The 21603-nt window shown below is 39.1% G+C and overlaps 1 protein-coding gene across 1 annotated transcript in view; it reads left to right on the top strand.

Moving 5' to 3' along the window:
• The window catches only part of MYO1D (myosin ID), a 334697-nt gene that overhangs the window by 69135 nt on the left and 243959 nt on the right, over nucleotides 1-21603 (top strand). Inside the window, exons 2-6 of the mRNA XM_053655662.1 lie at nucleotides 13030-13238; nucleotides 15176-15269; nucleotides 16991-17156; nucleotides 18388-18441; nucleotides 19716-19811. Of these exons, the coding sequence (XP_053511637.1) occupies nucleotides 13030-13238; nucleotides 15176-15269; nucleotides 16991-17156; nucleotides 18388-18441; nucleotides 19716-19811 (619 nt within the window). The remainder of the gene's footprint in view (nucleotides 1-13029; nucleotides 13239-15175; nucleotides 15270-16990; nucleotides 17157-18387; nucleotides 18442-19715; nucleotides 19812-21603) is intronic.

Here is a 21603-nt window from a genome sequence, read left to right on the forward strand (position 1 = left end):
TACTCTCTTCATTCTGTCAAATAAGCAGACGTACTTGTCCCAGTTTTGGACAGTAGAAGCCCCTCTCATCTAGCTGCAGTCCTTTTCCCTGTCATTCTTTGAGAACCCTCTATTTTCTGGCTCAGTACAATTCCAGGCTCCTCATCATATGCTTTCCCTGCCCCAGGGATGAAATCAACCATTCCTCAAAAAGCCTTTTTTTAGCCTTGATGTGGGATGTAGAAATCAAGATCTGGGTGATAGGTGTGGTTGTTGCTACTGGTATGTCACTGCCTTTAGACTTTGTCAGCACAGTTGTTGGGGGGGGGGTGAGAAATGCACATACACATACACTTGGGTGTTTCTACTTCTTTGTCTGTTTATAGTAAATATCATGAGTTCATTGAAATGATTCCTCATTTCAATCCAACATCATGAGGTTTCTTTTAGCCTTCTCCCTTCCATACTTGCCATTTCCTTGTGCTGTAGTGAGAAACCTGGCTCCCATCATCCTCAACATATTTGCTTATTTTCTCAGTCCTTCTGTATGTAACTGATTCCTCTACCCTGTGGGCCTCCTCCTCAACCCCTACCCTGCTGGACACCCCAGGCGCACTCACGGAATCCTTACCCTGGCCCCGCCACGCCAATGGATTGAGCCAGCTGGATCCTCAGCCCTAGCTCTGCCAAGTACACTGGCCATGCTGGCCAGATCCTTGACTTTTTAAACTTAGTCAAATTATAAGCAAAAATTTGAGACAAAGTATTTCCTGAAATTATAAAATAAGAATATTAATAGTTTTAGCTATTTAATTACATAGTTTAGTTTAGTTCTTATTCAGCAAGGACAGTGGAACCGATTTAAGTAAGAATTTGGAAATACTGGTATTTATAAGTAGGCTTACATTTTCTTTTACTTTTTGAAATGTAATATTATCAGACATGCAGAGTGTAGAGAAACTGTTTACTGCTTAAATGAGCATGGCTGAACTCAGGGACAGCTGCTTTCTGAGGGCAACCAAAGCTTTTCTTAATGGTCAATGAAATTTGGAATTCCCAGTCACAGTTGGGGCAACACTTAAACAAAAGTTAATATCATAGTGTCTTGTTAGATTGTCAACCCACCCACTTATATAAATTCCTGTCTTAGTTTGATCTAGCTATAAAAATGATTTAATTTTTAGTTCCTGCTTTAGGAACTAAAAAAAAATAGGGAAAATTATTTGTTTTTTCCATTTCCTGATGTATTTGATCTGTTTTTAGTTTTTGACTCTTTTCTTTGCCACCACATTCTTATTCTCTTAGTTCACTTCCTGTGTCTGGTATTCCTGAGCATAGACAACACTTAGTTGTTTTCACAAGTAGAGAAGGACTGGCTGGATAAAGCAGGGTAGTGGATTATCATGTTTGTCTTTGGAATGTGTTGATTTTTGAAATTGAATATGGGCCCATTTAATACTTTGAGATTTGGTTTTAAATGAATCTCTTAATGGTTCCAGGTCCCTCCTCCCTTAGTAAAAATTCCCATGGATCCCACAGCACCAGGGATAAGTAATAATGAAAAAAAAAAGTCTTGCTCACAGTTTCTTAGGAGACTTGATTACAATGTAATAGGGATAAACTATAAAACACAGCATCTTAAATATCATGTTAAGATGAAAACTCTTTACAGAATGGTCTAGGTTGATGTCTTTCACCTTTTTTATATCCCCTTTCAATCTTTCCAAATTCAGCTGCCTTCTTTTCACCATAAAAGCTCTGTCCCGCAATGAACAGCCATTATCGAGGGGATCCCAGGAGCAGGGGCAGCTGAGCACAAAAGACTTAAGAGGCTTTGCTAAAGTTACAAACGGCAAAGTTTTATTCAAGGGTCCTAGGGTTTGCAAACTGGAAACACTATCGGGTGTTCTGAAGAAAAAGTTGAGAGTTCTTATAGTAAAAAGTACATTTTTGAGAAGAGCCAGTCCTGCATTTTTTGCCTCTGCATCAGTCAGAGATGGTGATCTTCCAGATGACCAGTGGTCTGGATAATGCCATCACGTGGTTTGTGTATCTCTCCCGAGTTCTTCACATGAACATTCTTTCCTAAAATCTTCAGAGAGTGAGCTGTAGAATTCACATATGTCTTCAGGCACGGATGCACTGAATAGTCCAAAAGTGCAAGTTCCCAGGCTTGTTAAAGAAAGAATAGAATCCTTTCCTCATGCCTCAACCTACTTGATTTTATTTTAGCATCTTGACCATATCAATTCCCTGTTATTTCCTCGCCCTTTCCTAGCAGCCTTTGGTGTGTCACCTGGGGAGTTGTTGGCATCAGAGGCATGACAGTACTGCCAGGTCAGCACTGCAGGCATCCTGTACACCTGCAGACACTCCCAGCATTGGGCTGCTACCTGTGCCAGTGTAACCTTCCTCCTTCCCCCGGGGCTGCGGTCCACAGTCCCAAAGCAAGGCCACCTAAATGACATGAATTCCACACCACTGATAGGGGAGAAGAAGTTAAACCCCTCACTTTACTTTAGACACAAGGGAGGTTATTAAAAAAAAAAAGCTTTACATGAGAAATGTGACCTTAATGGGTATTACAGACTTCTGATAAGGAAAGCCAAGGAGAATCAGCTGACAAAGTTTCTGGCCATTCAGTTGTTCATTCTATAAAGATTTTTGCTGCTTAGTTCTATGGTGGACCCAACAGAAACAATAGCCAGACACGTAATTTAGGAGCTTCTGGAAACTCTCCAGTTTTCCCTACCCTTACACAATCCATTTATTCTATAGTAGAAATAGATCTCCCTCCAATGAAAGCTTTGCTTTGTAATTCAGATGTCTCCAATCAGAGATGATAATTAGGTGATTGGTTAAATGTACCATGATAGTTTTCTTCTTACCTGTAACTGGGTTGTGACACCCACAAAAGAAGGTTTTGGAAGATTTTCTATTAATATTTTATAAATATAATTGACAACATAAATGAAAAACATCTGAGGTAGTCATAGTAGGTACACCATAAATATCAGTTCAGTGTGACTTTGTTTATTGAACTTAGAAACAGGTGTTGTCACAGTCACTGAAATGGATACCATTCATTCACTTGACTGCTTAACCATTTCTTTCTCTTCAATTGCCTCCTGCAACAACTACCACTTGGCTTGTACCCAGAAGCTGCTTATCTGGTTGCCCCAAGACTCAGTAACACCTGGGAAAACCTTACTTTAAATATACCAAAGCCTTCACATGTTATTAAAATTGGAATAAGAAATCACAGTTTTTAAAAAAGTGAGGTAGTGTACTGATTAGACTTTCTGTCATTTGCTAAGTTAGGCATAGCTGTTAAAAAAAAATGGCCCTGGCTGGTGTAGCTCAGTGGATTGAGCGCAGGCCTGCGAACCAAAGAATCGTGGTTCAATTCCTAGTCAGGGCACATGCCTGGGTTGCAGGCCAGTTCCCAGTGGGGGATGAATGAGAGACAACCATACATTGATATTTCTCTCCCTCTCTCCTTCCCTTCCCCTGTAAAGATAAATAAATAAAATCTTTTAAAAAAAGCGACAGTGTGTACCTGTTAGGTTACTTGTCACCCGGAGAGCCCCAGGATGTGGAATACCTAACTAGGCACGTTGTAAGGAAAAAGAGGCTTCCAGCCAGTGTAAGTGGGAGGGTGGGGTGGGATGAGAATCCTAAATTTATCTGATTGAGTTTCAGTCCTCAGAAAAATGTCAGATTAGTTTTTAAAAGTGTTCAGTACAGTAGTATAAGTGATTTATAGCATTATTTAAAAAGCATAATGGTTATAAATTCACATAATTGTGCATTCCTATCAAAGCGTTTTCTGATGCCAGTCCAGGTATCCTGCCTTTTCCTGAACAGTATTGATTTATAAACAGACTAAGTCCTTGGTTAGGGCAAAATGCAGTTCCTAGGCACGCCAAGTACCCAAATGGTTACTGTAATAGGAAACCATCTTTTCAATGAAATGGGTGGGAACGAATAAACATACAAATTAAGCCCTGTGTTGGAGAAATTATAGATATTACTTGTCCATCAGAAGAGAAAATACAGCATCATGTTATTAATAGGGGAGTTTCATTCTTATGTTTTGGTCTAAACCTTCGTACCTGTCATTAGGCACTCAGCACTTCATCGATAAATAGTGCTACTGTGATGGACTCATAGACTGACATTGTAAAATACATAACATCTTTTTTAAAATTTAATTGTTGTTCAAGTACAGTTTTATGTCTTTTACTCTCATCCCAGCCCGCCCCCCCCAGTGCTCCCTACCTCCCTCCCATTTCCACCCCCCTTAGTTGTGGTCCATGTGTCCTTTATACTAGCTAGTTCCTGTAAATCCTTCCCCACATAACATCTTCATTGTGGTTTGTTACTAATTTTAAATGCATATGAATATTTAAACTCCATCTGTTGGTCTGAGGGTATATAGTTTGTAAGGACTCTTACAGTCCCTAATAGTGGTTTAACTGTGGTCCAATTCATCAACCTCTGTATTTCCCACATTAGAATTTTAGCAAAATCATTCAGTCCATTAAAAGATTACAAACTGTTTAAAAACTATAGGGTGGCAAATGATGACCAGAACAATATATGTTCCATGTATGCTTTGGGTAAGCTATAAACCTTTTATAATCTCATGAAAAGGACAGCTTTCCTTGCAAGATCAAAACAGAACCATTTCAAGATTCATTTGTTGAAGTTCCAGGTGCTCTAACCTAACAATGATTCTCTGCCTAGTGTGGAAATGTCCTGACACCAGTCTTATAGAGACTCAGCTGTTGTCAAGTGACTGGGTGACTGGGTGCCCCGTGAGTGCCCAACATCCTTCTCCTAGTGACAGGCTCGAAATCTGAACCCTTTTCAGAAACCCCAGCAGAGAAAACAAAAACTGGAAAGCAGTCTATTTACAAATGTCAACCCAGCCTGCTGTTGTCTGTGGGCATGATTTGCTGTTCCATATTTGACAGATTATTTTCTGTATGTTGAGACTTATCCTCTTTTCATTGACGTGGACTGTGAAGTGTCCGTTTCCTTTTGCCACGTGAATGAGTTGTGGTCATTGATAAAAGTAGCTGTCATAGTCAAGAGCTTTATCTAGACAGTGTTCCAGGAGCTGGCCCTTTTACATTTCCAAACCACATTGCCTGGGACCGTAGTATAGAACCGTTATGGGGAGGGGGGTTGTCGTGTTTGTTTCTGCTGTTTCCTTATACCAGGAATGTATAGTCACTGAGTAACTCGACATGATCAAGTTCAGTTACTAAAAAAATTTAAAACAGAACCCAGATCTATGTCCTATCTTTAAAATCTTTTTCTGGCTTTTCAGTTCCATGTGGTCTTCCTGCAGCATTTGCCCACTGTGACGGATAAGGATTTCTGGTTGCCTTCTCTGTGTTTGCTGTCCTCCGTGTTTTTCCCTTTATGTCCAAGGAATCAGGTTTAATTAGATGAGGAGAGAAAGTAAAGTCAAAGACATCTTTACGTGGAGCACTCTCAGGTAATTGAGACTCAGCGTAGCCTGTCTAAATCACAGCTCCTCTTAGACTTTTCTTCTGCTGTCCCTGTTCTCCTCAGTAAACAGCTTCATGGTCTGCTCCATTGCTCGTGTAAGAAGCCCGACACCTCCCGCTTTCTCACCTCACATCCTGGGAGTTACCCTGTCTCATCAGTGATGCTTCATCTCTTAAAGCCTGTCTGCTTCTCAGTCTCCACTGCTCTGCCACCAGGAACTCAGTCCTTTCCACCCTTCAATTAGAGGGGGCTTGCAGAAAAGCAAATGGGATCAATACAAACCTTGCCCTTGAAATAAAGTCCAAAACCCTGGCAAGGCCTCATGCACATTCTAGCAGCCCCCTCGTACCCTGTGCTGTCTGTGCTGTAGTGCAGTCCAGTCGTTCCACTCTGGTTCTTCAAAGCCCCTGCACGCCCCCCACTGGTGCAGTGTGTGCTCTGTCACCCCTTCCTGGAGTCCCCCTGAGTGTCTGTCCTTCTCATTACCCTGCATTATGGTAGAGACAGCGCTTTGCCTGTTCATTCCTCTACCTGTGGCTCCCAGCACAGGGCTTAGAACATGGGCCCTAATAACTGTTTATTGAATGAATGGACAAGTGAACACAAATAAAATTAAAGACAGCAGTAAGAACATTTCCAGTTAATGTATTTCTACAAAAGCATGCCTTACTAAGTAGTAGAAATGTATTTCTACTACTACTTTTGAGAAAGCAGTCATTATCTTAAAATGTATTTATCAAAAATAGATTTTTTTCCATTGCAAAAATAAATTTAAAAAAAAAGTAAATTTAGCCAGGCATCTCCTGACCTGACCACACTTGCTGGTTCGGTACCTGTGTGCTGCTCACTTGAAGAGATGTTGTGCTAGAGAAGAAAACCAAGACATGAGCTCAGGAAGTCCATGAAGCCACTGCCATGCCCCTAACTAGTTTCTGACGCCCTGAGGGAAGCCTACACAGTGTTGTGGAGAGAGTGTGGGTTTTTGAGGATCCTCATGAACTACTAGAAGAATGCTTGCTAGACAGGTGCCAAGCAGCATCGCGATTCATCCTGCTCACATTGTGATTCATCCTGCTAACCCTTGCCATGAGGATAAACAGCACAGCACAGGTTCAGCGTGCTGGACCTTGGGTTCCGAGTGGAGGAAAGGTGTTTCCTGCCATTCAGACAGCTCGCAGCATTGCTCATAATGGAAACAGGACTTCGTGTCCTTCCACTCGGACCACGCGCCAGCAGTGTGCCGAATGCCGAATGCTCAAAGGAGGGTAGTGTGTCATTTCTTAGAACAGTCCTGTGAGGTGGATCCTTGTACTGTCCTCCTTTTCAGTTGGAGTGAGTGGGGCACAGAACATGGTTCACCTGAAACTAGTATAATATTGTATGTCAACTGTAATTAAACAATAAACTTAAAAAAAAGAAAGTGGGGCACAGAAAGGTTAAGTAGCTCATATATAATCATCAAGCTAGTGAGTACTAACTGCAGTGAAGTGTCAGGGTGCCTTTGCTGAAGGCACCCTTTTCTCTGCTGGGGTGGGACCAGGGACACCTGTACACCCCCCTGGTGGGCTGTGCTGGTGCATTTCCAGCGTTTTCTTCCAAGGGTGAGTACATTAATAAGAGTTCAAAATACAGCAGCCTCTTCCAGGCGCTCTTAAGGCATTGTAAGCCTGCAAGTGCCCAGAGCTGTCTATATGGAGATTGTATAATCACCTAATAGTTCAGACGTCAAGTAACTTAATTTCTAGGATGTCACCTTTGCACCCTCCCATTTCTGAAGCTGGGTTGGGTATCATTTCTCTAGGCTTCCTTAGCATTCTTCTTGTCTTTGTTACTGTCTTAAATCTTTTCTGAAACAGTGTGATGGTGTGTGTGTGTATGTGTGTGTTAAAGACGGAAAGGGAGGGAGAGATGAAGGAAAGGGGAATGAGAGTAAGAGGGGAAAGACAAATAAAAATATGCAAGTTTTAAGCCATCTATCATAAATTATGGGGAATTGAAACTACACTGACTGTTTACACAGACCTCTGAGCACAGTAACACCATGCCTTACTCTTCTCCGTAACCCCGGCTCCTGGCACAGTGCCTGGCCCTTATTAGTTAGTTACTCAGACGTCTATGAATACACACAGTCAGTAACTAGCAGAGCCAGGATTCAAACCCAGCGCTGCGGGGCTGTGGGCCACTAAAGCTCATACTCTTTCTGGCATGTAATCCCTGCCCATGTCAGGAATGCACAGAGTAACAAAGGGGATAAAACAGATTTGAGTGCATCACAGGGACACTGTGATTTTGCCAGAAGCAGCAGAAACAAGATGCCTCCACTCTTGGGAGAGATTCGCATCTAAGAACTGGGGAAGATGAACTGAACCTTATTGAAAGTCGCCAGCAAGCTAAGGAACACTGCAAAAGTTCGGTGTATCCATAAAGAAAGGGGTCAGAGTTCTGTGTACTTTGAAAGTAAAACTGCCTTTCAAAAGGGACCAGCATTGTTGGTTAAAAAACCCACACCCAGGAAACAGAAACTCACACATTGGTGGGAGTGTGAATTGCTGCAACCTCTTTGGAGAATAATTTGACAATAATTCATAAGTTTAAATTACACATATCCTTTGAACCAGCAACTTTAATTCTAGAAATGTATCCTACAGGCATACATGCACTCGTGCACAGAGAAATACACACCATTATATTTACAGTTGCATTGCTCATAGTTAAGAAAATCTTGGTCACAGCCTAAATGTCCTTCCAATGAAGATTGATTATATTACTGTATATTCACCCATGAAATTAGATACTCTGCAGGCATTTAAAAACGAGGTTATTCTCTATTCACTTTAATGAAACTATCTCAAGATATCTACTTTAATTAGAGAGAAAGGCAGTTATATAAAAAACTATGTACATGTATGCATGTGGGCCAATAAACTAATGCTAGAAGAGTCCACAGGAAACAGGAGGGCAGCTGTGGGGAAGATGAGAGAAGTACTTGTCACTATCTGTCATTTATGTCTTTGAACCTGCTAACCTGTGTGGCCTATTCAAAATTAGTAAAACTTTACAACTACTATGAAGAAGCTTGGAAATTGGATGTTTATTAACGACTTTTAATTGTGATGTAATTTCAAATTTACGGAAACATTGTGAGAATGCTACAAGAAACTTCCTTGGAGCGTGTGTCGCATTTAGTTGTTATGTCTGATTTCTTACAATCTGCAGTATTATTCCTCACTGGAATTATATATCTTATAACATGGAACATTAACAGCCTTTCTCTGTTTTCTTAACTGCAAAATTTCCCAGTTATTTTGTTGACTGTCCTTTAATTTGGGTTTGTCTTCACTGGATTCGGGTTCTGTTTCCGGCAGACACCACAGCAGTGCCTGCTGTGTCCTCTCTGCCTCCTACAGGAGGCCCTGGGTTCCTCCGGTTCTCAGCCCTGGGCTGTCAAGGGGGAGTTCTTCCCTTCAGGGCACACGAAGAAGCTGTCAGGGTATTTTGTGGCACTTGAGCTGGGAGTTTGAGTCCCTGAGCTCCAGCAGCATTAATCGCGCTCTCCAGCAACATTAGGAGCTACCAGCCAACCTCCTGTTATTTGTTAGTTTTCCAAAAATGTTCTGAAGTGTCATCCACATAGTCACCCTGCTGCTGGCTTCTTACAGGAGGTTAAGAGTACCCACCACAGATATTTATCGTGTCTCTGTTGCCAGGTCACACGATGGGCTCTAAGAGCTCTCTCTGCAACTGGAAGTAGCATCAGTAGTTGTTATGTTTTTTTTTAAATAAATGTTTCAGAATTCCTGTACGAAAGACTGTTGTCCTCCAAAGGCATTTTTACATTTTCTCTATTGCTACTCACTAATTGGAAAAAAATTTAGGACCTCATTCATTCAGAAGCCAATAGAAAAAACATCTGGCTTATTTAATAAGTATTTTTGAACTTTTTAAAGAAATTAAGTGTTAAAAATAAATTGCTGTTGAGCTATTTTAACTATTTGGGGAATTCGAAAAGAACTATCTGAACAGAGCAAATACCAAAAGACTGGTATGAGAGATGGGGTGTCAAGAACAGCTTCCCAGAGGAGCTGATACTTGGGCTTTAAAGGAGTGAGAACCTGCCAGGCAGGTGGGGGGAGAAGAGACCAGGTGGGGAAAGGGGGTTCCAGGCAGAATGAACCCCATGAGCAAACCATGAAGTCATGGTGCTCTTGGGAACTGCAAGTTGCTCACTAATGTGGATGGAAGAGGGACATACAAAGAGGGTGGGGGCAGGTGTTGGTGGGTAATTAGAGAGTCAGGTGAACAGAACCTCAAGGCCAGAATGCAATGCCCTTGTGCAGTTTGCATAATACTCTTTGGGGTTCCTCACTGAAGGAGTGTGTTGTGATCATCTTTGCCACTACAGTACATGCTTTTATTATCTTATTTGTCATACTGTATTGTTACTATTTATTTAGAGTGCTATCCTGTTCTTCTTTTCCCTTTGGTTGCCAGAGTCAGGCCCACTGTCTGGCACAAAGTAGGTATTAAACAAATACTTGAGGAATACATCATAAAAGTTTGTTATAAAAGGACTGCACACGGAGGTGAGGGTTGTAGAAATTCCTTCTTTTGTCTCTAGTAAGAGATGGTATCATCCCATTTGTTTTCTAGGATAATTATAGCAATTCCTCCTGCGGCAAACTGAGCAGGTGACCCGACTGCATTACCTCAGTGCTTGTTGCTTCATACCCGGGAGGCTTCCGGAAGCCAATGGAAGTCTTGGCTTGGTGTTAACGCGTATACTGGCACCATCTAGTGGTGATTGTAAGCCTAATAAAATTAAAATTTCATCTTTGATAACCAGTTTCAAATAATCTTCTAACATTTTGTAAATTGCTAAAGCTTTGTATTTAATATTGTATTTCGTTGCATCTTTGCCACTCTTTCCAAGTTAATAATTATGCATTTGATAATTTTATTCATGTATTTTAATTGTGTCATACAACCATGATGCCTAGAACTTGTTATGAACAAAATAATCTTATTGGAAATATAAAGTGGAATTTTGGAGAAAATACATGATTAGACAGACCTGGAATCCTAGAACAACATTCTAATCTCCTATGTTATTTACTGTTCCTCTTAGTCACCAAGTTCCAGACTTATGAGGTAATTTTTTTTCTAATACCCTCCTTTTCTCCACCCCCCCCCTCTGTTTTGACAGAGTTTTTAAAACTAAAGATTGCTGTTCTTTTAATTTTTATCTTTGAAGACAGCTGTGGAGCAGGTCAGGCAAATATGAAGGTTAAGCTAGAAATTAAGCTAGAAAGGCTTGGGTAGTGAACCTTAGTTTTTTATTACTTTTTTGTGTGTTAGAACATGAGTTGTGTAGACCTTTGCTTGTGACTGCCAGTTGATAGACAGCCGAGGCAGGGAAGCAGATTATAATCATGGAATGAATTCCTTGTGTGTAGCAATGGCTGTGATTTAAGTAGCAGTGTTAATAAAATAAAAGCATTTATTAAAAATCTCCTTCCTGCAGAACATAATTGGAAACAAAATTAATTGCCTTTGTTAAAAGTACTTACTCAATGGCGGGGGGGGGGGGAGAGGGGTATGATAATTATCACCATCTTACAGATGAAGAAGCTGGAGTGCGTGGGAGGTTAAGTAGCTTTCACAAGGTCTCCCTGCTATTAAGTTTGCAACGCGAGCTTGTGAGCATTCAGAACCAGATGCAAAGGACTCCAGTCAGTGCTTTTAGCAACCGCATACGCTTGCTGTCTAACAATAAGAGGATGCATAGGAAAACCACCATGGCCACCACGGTACGAAATGCACAGAGAACCTGAAAGGGGGTGATAACTCCTGTTTAAACATACACTAACTGCTTGATGAAAATCTTGGTTTTAGTTTATTTTTGACATTATCAACATCTGTTTGTTTCCACTCCTAATGATAGCCACAGCCTTCATTGCAGTGTGAAGGAAGTCGAAGGGGCTTTAAGGTTCCAAATGCTTAGTTGTTCCTGGTACGCTGGCCCCACAACAGGAGTGCCTGGAGACAGGGCAGACATTCATGTCAGCGTTTTGTCCACCTGGCACTCCCTGCATTCGACTCTCGGAAGTGACCGGTTTGTGGCTCTGGGCGGGTCAAGTGTGGTGCTGGTGACCACTTGTCCATTTGGGTGTTGTTGGCCTAGCTCTGGTTCATATATGTTTATATATGTGGGTTAATGTGTACATAGGAAATTTATATGGGCTTTCTAAACTTTTTTCTCTGTAAATATAGACACATAATTTTGTGCCATCACAGTCATATTGTTACGGGAAATGAAGCGACCAGACACCGAGGGATTCTGGAGTATGAGGTTTATTCCTTTTTACATGCATGGGCCCAGAGGAGTCAGCCTCCAAATTCTGAGCCCTGAACAAAAGATTCTTGGGGAATATATAGATTAGGGGTCTTCCTATCTACGTGGCAAAGCAGGATACAGAAGCAGAATGCAGTAATTAGTTCTATCTACGGGGCAGAAGCAGAGTTCAAAGGCTCCTATCAATATCACATGCTGGGCATTTGTTTCCCTTTGTTGCTGTGGCCTCCTTCCAAGTACCCATGTGGCCTTCCTCCTCCTCACCCTACTGTGTGCATGCAAGGATACGTGGAACACAGCATGTAGTCTTCCATACTCTCTCAGGCTTACGTAGCCATTTATCAAATATATCTATGTACCATTGTATATACTAATTATATGCGGGGTGGCTTTTTAGCCTTCTGTGGTAAAAAAAAAATGGGACCATATTATAAATACTTTAAAAAAATACATGTATCTTGCAACCAGCTAACCCATTCCTGGTGGTCTTCCCCACAGAAATGAAAGCCCTGATTTGTAAGGTTGTGTGTCACGAGTGTTTTCTACAGTGTTACTCAAAATAGCAGGAAGAAAGGGGGATGGTTCAGTAAATAATGATGCACCTACACCATGCAATTTCAGGCAGTCATTTAAAAAATGAATTGGACTTATGCCAGAAGTATCTCCTCTATCATCCCTTCTATTACGGATTTTACTGTCTTTATTCCTTTACCAGCATTTTAGTGGGGTTTCAAGAAGGAAAAGAAGTAAGTGTGTCTGGACCTTTTTCTATACAATTGAAAGTCCGATTCAAGACAATTCAAAGTCTAAGTAGGTTGAAGACCTGTTTTGGCTTCCGTTTCCTTTCTTCCTCGACTCTTAGGTTATCTTCAGCTGTTCTCCCCACTTCTTACCCATCTATATTTTGAAATAGGAAATCCCCAGCCTCCAAAAAATTAAGTTCTTTCTTCTTTCTTGACTTTGAACCCCTTCTGCCCTTTTCCAACAACAGTATCTCAGCTCAGTCTCAAACATTGTTGCTAAAAGTACACTCAGAACTAGTGAAACGTCGATTCAAAAATTGTTCCTGTGATGTTTCGATTTTTCTGGGAGATAAGAGACTCATAGAAAAGAAATAGCATTTCTGTATAACCCCAGCTACTTCTTCCCTTTTTTTTTTTTTTGCTTCTAAACAGATTTGAAAAAGGGCGTATCTACACATTCATCGGAGAAGTGGTCGTTTCAGTGAATCCATACCGGTTACTGAACATCTATGGGAGGGAGACGATTGAGCAGTATAAGGGACGTGAGCTGTACGAGAGGCCGCCTCATCTTTTTGCTGTCGCTGATGCTGCCTACAAGGCCATGAAGAGGCGGTCAAAAGACACTTGTATTGTGATATCAGGTATTGGGCAGGGGCGGGTGTCTGTCTCCTGTTCTTCCAGCTGCAGAACGTATTTAACTTCTTAGGTACTTAAGGATCCAAGTGTTTCATTAGACCTTTTTTTGAAGTTAGAAACTTAAGCGATTTTTAGAAGAAAAAATGCGATGAACATTAAGTACTAAATTATTTTTGTCATTCCTGACCGCTCTCTAGTCTTGGTTCATTTACAAATACATGTTACACTTGGGTGGATTTCTAGTCACTTTTGTAGACTGAGCTGATATAGAAATGCCTTCCTTCCATCTCAAACACTTGAAGTACTGATAAATTGTAACAAAAATTATTTTAGATAATGACAGAATGAAACTGAGAAATGAAATCCTGAGATACCAAACATGAAGAATGAACTCTTTAAGTCAGCTTGGTGAATGGAAGCTAGTGTTGAGGGACATACTGGCATGCAGGCCGGTGATAGGATGATAGAGCTGGGGGCACCCAACGCAGAGGGAGGCAGACCCCTTGCCCAAGAAGTGGAGCTGAACTGTCTACAGGAAGCTGAGCCTTTCAAGGAAAATGGGGACAGGAAAAATATCTGCCCACTGACCCAAAGCCCTTCCCCCAACCGTGGAAACTTCTTTCGGTGCTAATGACACCTCAAATTTGGCATTAGTGGCTTTATACTTTTCAGAACCCTTTTATGATCTTTATTCCATTTTGGTTATCAAAACAACTCTGAGTGGTAAGTTAGGCAGTTGTGTTTCTACTTTACAGATGAGAATATTAAGGGTCAGAAAAGTGAACTCACTTGATGTTAAGAGGTAGAGAATTATAGCCCGGGACTACATTTTGTGAAAACAAATTATGTCAAGCAGTATTGCCTGATCATAAAAACACCCCCAAAATTATGTAAGTATTAAGTAAACACACAAAGTCCCCTCCCTCAGGGTATCTCATTCCCGCCAAAATTCCATCAGTGACAGCTGTGAACGAGAGTATTTTATCCTTTTATACAGTTTCTCTGTGTGTACAAATGCATATAGTCACACATGCATGTATAATTATATTACAAATACATAATTATAGAATTATGTTATAGCTGCTACTGTTTTTTTCATTAGCAATATGTATTGCATTAGCGTACTATGGAAGCAGTGCATTTTCTGACTACCGTGGAGTATTCTGTTGAGTCAATGAATCATAATTTATTTACCCAATCCTCTACTGATGGGCATATTATTTTCGGATTTTAGCTGTGACACATAGTCTGCAGAAAGACTTTTAAAACCTTTGATGGTTATTATTATTATATTAGTGTTTTATTATTTCCATAGTATACATTTCTACAGGTAGAGTTTTGGGGTCAGAAGGCATCAGAGTAGATAATTCTAAATTGATCTCTTCTTCCCCCTTTTACCAGTTGTCATGCGTTTTCAGTGACATGTGTTTGAAACCTCCCGCTTGATGGGTTTTTTTACCAAAATTGCTCTAATTTTTATTTTCTGAAAGAATTATTTTGTTCTCATTAAGACAAAAAAAGAGAGTGCTATAGAAAAAAAGATTATATTAATTTAGCTGTGGCTGCTGTTTGAACCCCTAATTTGATTTTTTCCTACTTAGACTTAGTGTCACTGTGAAGTACTAAGACTTTAGTCTGAGGAGTTAGTTTATCACATTTTATCTCTTGAAATTTTTGCTGAGTAAATCATGATTTGTAATCTATTTGTTATTTTACTTTTACAATATTTTTTTCAACATGTTCAGAAGTAGTACTTCATCAAGACAGGATGAAATAACTCCAAAAAAGCAAACATTGAAACATAGGGATTTCAAATAAATAACTAACATCATAAGTTCAAATTATTCCAGTAAAATTTAGCTTACTCTTGGTAATGCTAGCTTACTCTTGGTAAAATTTAGCTTACTCAGTTGTAATGTTAAGCCTTACACAATTTCCCCAGGTGAAAGTGGAGCAGGGAAAACTGAAGCCAGTAAATACATCATGCAGTACATCGCAGCCATCACCAACCCCAGCCAGAGAGCCGAGATCGAAAGGTAACAGGGGAAATTCTGATGAAAGCTTTACTGTCTGTATAGGATTGACTAGACCTAAACTCTGATATGTGTCGATCATTCATTGATGGTAAACTACTTCAGTTCTCTTTCTGTATGCTGTCTCTACTTTTATTTATATCACTCTATTTCTATATTCGTGTTTAATAGGAAAAAGCTGACTCCTATGGTAAGCTTTTTACATAAAGATAAAATTATTTTGAAACAGATGAAAGTGTCCCCTTTCTACTTTAGAATTGCTTCCTTAAATGTATGTGGTCAGCAGAGATGTTATAACTCGCGTGGGTAGCCCGTGGGTACAAACCCTCACAGGCTGCTTGCTTTTTCTATTTCTGTCTGTTTAAAACTATTGTCCTGAGGAGCCCTTGGTTCTGAGAGGGAAGGGGGCTCTGGAAGGGCAGACACACGCCATCATTGTTACAGCTCGAGTCCTGGTAGAAGTGCTCAGCATGACTCATTTCCTAAGAGGGTTCCAGCCACACCAGCCTGCCACTCACAGTAAGATGAGTGAGCAAGCTCCTGTGCACTGTCTGGGGCCCAGCATTTAGCAGTGTCTGGCATACAGTATTTGCTTAATAAATGTATAAGGAATGAATACATGAGTTTTTTTTTTAAAGTCTATAAAGCAATGTGACTCAACTTTCTTACATGGTATGGACTTTTTGAAGAGGAAAAGGATTTTTTCAGGGCTGCTGCTTTGAAGCTCAGTATTCATTCACTAAAGAGTGACACTCCATATACACTTCTCCGACTTCAGTTTTATGAATAGAAAGAAGGGATGCTGGCTTGCTGTGTGAGAAGGAAATTTAGACTTTACTACTCCATGTGGTCTTTCTGCCTTTCATCCCAATTGGACTGGATGGTCAGGTCAAAAGAGACGTTTTTATTCATTGTGACATATTTCCCACTTCTCATTCTGACTTTGCAATCTAATAAGACAAAAAATATGAGTAATTTTTAAAATTTTCCTTAAGAGATTAGGAGAATAACAGGCTAAGAACTAAGTGAAAGACTTAACTGATATGGAAGAGAGATTCCATACAGCTTCAAACAAAAATAATGAGCAATTTCTAAGCTAATAAAGACTACATTGATGACATATAACTTAAGTACAATCAATTGTACAGTTCTAGGCTTTATAAGCAAGTACTTTAAAAATTGTGTGATTTTCTGTTTCACCAATTCTTTCTTTTCAGAACATACTGTTTTAAGATTTTTCTCTATGTAAAAAAAAAAGTTCATTTAAAAGAAAAACTAAAAATTACAGCATTATGTCGAAGGTAAATGTCCTCTGAAATCCCAGCTACCTACCCCATCAGCTTAGGTAACCAGAGCAAAGTGTGTTGTTCACTCCAGGTTTTTGAGCATTTACTAACGTGTGCATAAGCATATACCCTCACATGTGTGCGTGCACACACACACTGCAATATGTATTATTTTGCAACTTAATTTTTCATTCATTAATATATTCTGGACATCTTTCTATATCAGTACATATACTCGGAAACAAAATTATTTGTATTCATCCCTGTTGGTGGACATTTGTGTTGTATGTGTGCGTGCGCACATGTAGAGTAGCAAACAGTGCTTTAGTGAGCATCTTTGTATAAATACTTACATGTCTTTTAATGAGATCTAGTTTTTTTTAAAGGTCCAGCCTTTTAAAAACTTTTTATAATGATTTTCATTTGTCTGTGTTCAAGAGTGAAGAATATGTTACTTAAGTCCAACTGTGTCTTGGAAGCTTTTGGAAATGCCAAAACCAACCGTAATGACAACTCAAGCAGATTTGGAAAATACATGGATATCAACTTTGATTTCAAGGGGGACCCTATTGGTGGACATATCAATAACTACTTATTGGAGAAGGTAAAATGTGCTTAATTTCTCAGGGTAATGTTTACAAGTACTGAATATGTGTATTTTTAAAATCTTAATCATAGAATTTCTTTAATTGCTTCAAAGTAGCTTTTAATACTATTCTCCCTCCCTTCCATCTCCTCAGTTAGCTTTCTGCAATAGGATATTCTCCTTTTGTGTTCTTTAGTAGCACTTACAATATCAAATTGAAAAAAGTTATAGGCTTGTAGAGAAAGTTACAGGCTTTGTGGGTAGGAGAGGGTGGCAGTGGTATGAGACTGTGCAACTTCTGGGTAAGTTTTAATCAAATACCAATCGGGGACCAATCCTTTCTACCCTTTTTACACATCACCACCTCCCATATGCCTTGGGACTTTTGGTTTGTTTGTTTTTAATGCATTATGCAAAAACTATCACATTCATTACCTGAAATAACACTCTTTTCAAACAGTCAGGAGCTACGACTCTTTTTAATTGACATATAATTGACATATAACCTTGTGTAAGTGTAAGGTATACCACATATTGATTTGATGCTCCCATGTGTTTTTATTCAAATTAATTTGAAATCTCATTTTCTTCTATTTCTATTTGTCTGTAGCATCCTTTATGGCAGTTTAAAGGATGTTTATTAAATTGAAGTCAGACTATTAAGGAAATTACATGTTTCTATCAGAGTCAGTTAGAAAAGGACAGGAAATGCCAGGTATTATCACTGTTTCCAAATGTTCCATGGCTTCACTTTGTGTGCAGATTCCCTGTGAACGAACATACATTTTTATAATAGCAGTCTTGTAATAATGGTCTTTTGGGAACCACCTAAGGCAGGAGTCTCCATAGACAGGTCTTGCTTAACTGATTTTATTGCAGACTGTAAGGCATTGCTCTTCGAAATGCCAGCAGACCCTGAGGAAGGGAATGTTGAGGCTGTTTGTCTCTAAATGGTCCTTCCTATTCTCTCCACTTCCAATTTCTTCCTAAAAAATTCCATCTTAAGGGTCAAGGTTAAAGATATCAAAAAACCCTTATTTGGGAGGGATTCTGTTTTAAGCAATAAAAAGAACTATTGAAAAATTGTACAGAAAATCATATAAAGGCGACTTTGTTTTAGATGGGTAGTCTCCATGGGGTTTTAGGACATTTAGATGCACTGTTGATAGAGGACTCTCTGAGGAAGTGGCTTTTGGTTTGTTTTAAGGGTACCTTATCAGATTAACAATTTTATTATTTTTTTTCTTAGTCTCGAGTGATTGTGCAACAGCCAGGAGAAAGAAGCTTTCATTCTTTCTATCAGGTTAGTAATCTGCTGTAATGCAGATCATTGATGGTTTGCTCAGTTGTGCAGGAAATGACAGTATTTATATTGGGGTTTTCCACTGCCCCATGCCTCCCTCGCCTCCATTGGCCCATGACACCTTATACACATGTGCACACACGCACACAGCCTACCCATATGTTTCTTCAGAGATTCAATTAGCATGACAATCAGAAAGATCTAGCAGGTAACTAACCAACCACATGACTGCTGTGGTTGAGCATCACCTGCATTTCTTTGCAGTGTAGATAACAGTTAAATGACTTGTAAAAGCTTTTGGAATGGGAAATCCTGGATATGTTAAGTTAATTTTGTTTTATTTTAAAATAAAACTGTTGTTCCCTGGTTTGGGAGCTTCAGAGATAGGAACACAAACACAGTTTATTTTGGTCATAGAGACTATAAAGCAATATGATTACTTCAAAAAATGGATTTATGATTCAAAAGAATTGTCTTTTTTATCTCATCAAAGCTGTGATTGCTGTGAAAAAAAACCTTTTTAGAAAAAACATTTTGAACACCTCTTTTGGGAATGCTTTTAGAGACTAAGGCAAAATCTTTCATAGTAGCCCTCCTGTTAACACGTTTTTTTACTCAGAAAACAACTTTTGTACATGATAGTTTTTTAAAGCCCAGCATAATATAGACCAATGCTAATAAATAAAATGGGTAACCCAATTAAACCATACTGTCTTGGATTTTTATAGCATAAAATTATAAAGTCAGCAAGATTTGTTTCCATGTGTGAACTATCGTGGTTACCCTATTGCCCTCCTTTCGTGCAATACGGAGATTGAGGAGGAAAAGCCATTTCTTTCCAGTGTGACTCTGCCCGTGACTGTCTGCTGATGAGCTCTTACTTCCCTGGCAATACTGACTGTTTCTGAATTCTGAAACGTAGCTCTGCCCTGTCTGATGACGAGGCTGCTGGGCAGGTGAGCAGCGCAAAGCCTAGGCTTCAGCCTTACAAAAGACCGTAATAAAAACAAGACCTTCTATGCCAGTTATGTTATGAAAGAGCTAAGACCTTTAAAGTGATTGTCTTCATGATTGTATAACATTCTCCATGACTGATAACTACTGAAGCTGTTAACTTCAAGGTAGAAAACAAAACAAAACTTCAAAGCCAAAAACAGGAGGTCCTAAGTAAATTAAGCCCAGAAAATGTGTGAAAGCCAGCTTGCTTTTGTTAGACCATCTGGTATATTTGGCTTAGTGTGTGTTTTGCCAGTTTGTGTTATATTGTCTTTTAGCTACTCCAGGGAGGTTCAGAGCAGATACTGCGCTCTCTACATCTGCAGAAATCCCTGTCGGCCTACAACTATATCCATGTAGGAGCTCAATTAAAGGTGAGTGTTTCCTCTGAAATTGCTCAGAAGGAGAATCAGAAAAGCATCAGAGGGGACGTTAAATAATTATCTGGTCCAGCCTGCTGCCTTTAGGCAAATGAATGACTCTTTTATTATTAAAATACCCAGGGGCAGAGGTTCAATACAGAACTGACTCAACAGCCTTGTTAATAACCCATTACTATACATTGTCACCATCTGACAGGAAAGAAGTTTCTCTCTTGTGATCTTTGTTTTCTTTTCATTTTTTATTCTGTTCTTTTTGACACTAAAAAATATTGATATGACTAGCAAATCCACCTCAAAAGAAGATACCACATGCTTTGGACAAAGGCAGGTTGTTAAGACAAAAGAAAACGTAAAAATGTTTTTGTTGAAATGACTGTCAGAGTTCTCAGTTCACTATTTTTTTTCAACTAACAATGTGTCCTAGAAGTATTTCTATGACCCTTGGAGCATGTCTGTTTAGCTTCAAAATTTTACCTTTTTTTCTTCACTTGCATGTGTGTCCTTGCACACGTATGCAGGTACTTTTTGCTCCTTTTTTCTTTTCTAATTAGACTTCTGCTAGTCATTTTTCAGCTGACCCTACTAATAGTTTGTTAATGGTAGACTGTAAACAATATTTACAGTATTATCCTAGTTTGTTGGGGGAAAGTACTATATTAAAATACATAAATTAGATATAGAGGGAAATAGACCAACATCTTAATTGTTTATTCTAGATTGATGAGATTACAGATACATATTTGTGTTCTGCTTTTTCATATTTTAAATGTCTTCTGTGATTAAAAATACATTGCTGTTATAGTTGGGGGAAAATAAAAGAATTTATGAAAGGAAAGGATCTAAGATGTGGGCAGTGTTCTTTTTACTTTTAAATTTTTATTATTCATCTTAAGCTACTTATACCTGCATTACTGGTTTACCTGTATTTTTATTGCTGTGCATAGAAATAAATTGTATTTAGGGTTTCACAACTAATTTTTCATTGTTTGACATTTATGTTGCATGAAATTTTTACTTTTATAATCATCTGAGAGCAGGATATTTGGACAAAATTGATTGAAAACAAGCAAAACATTAGAAGGCAGCACTTCAACCTTCTGAAATAGGTCAGCGGTACTAAAGATGTGTGATGTACAAAGGGTTGTAAAGGCCAGTGACAGGAAATACTGCTTTTTGTCAGATTGTCTTATTGGCCAAATTTCTTTCGGCCAGGTCACACAGACCCTCCCCCAGAGAGAGCAAGAATGAAGTGACCACTTTGCCTTCTGAGCTAAATTTAGCTTAGATTCCCATTTCATCAGATTTTTCCATTCCTATCCCTCTCCCCCTCTTTTTCTTCCTCTCAAATAAAAATAAAGAAGTATTACATGATCATAGTCTATACTTGATGTAAAGATTAACCTAAAAGAAACAAAAATAGCCAAAGCTTCCTGTCTAAAAATAATTATTGATAACAATTTATATATATATTTGTAAATGGATTTATTAATAAATCCAGATTAAATAAAGCTGCTTTTATTATATTACAATACAATTATTAATATGTCCACATTAACAAGTATAAATTAAATTACTTTAATAGCTATAAAGCATTACACTCTATGTATTATAATTTTACTTAACTATCCTAAAGTACAGGGTTCATATACAATTTAGATGTTTTAGGTTGCAGGTAAGATAAGACTCTAAAGTCTCCAAAAACAATAAGGAACTTTCTCATATAACAAGAAGCCCTGGACTGGAGCCATTTCAGAGCTGGTTAATTCAAGGCCTTAGTGTGGAT

This window comes from Artibeus jamaicensis, unplaced genomic scaffold, assembly GCF_021234435.1.
Source record: "Artibeus jamaicensis isolate MK-2021 breed Jamaican fruit bat unplaced genomic scaffold, CSHL_Jam_final contig_1998, whole genome shotgun sequence".
Taxonomy (NCBI): Eukaryota; Metazoa; Chordata; class Mammalia; order Chiroptera; family Phyllostomidae; genus Artibeus; species Artibeus jamaicensis.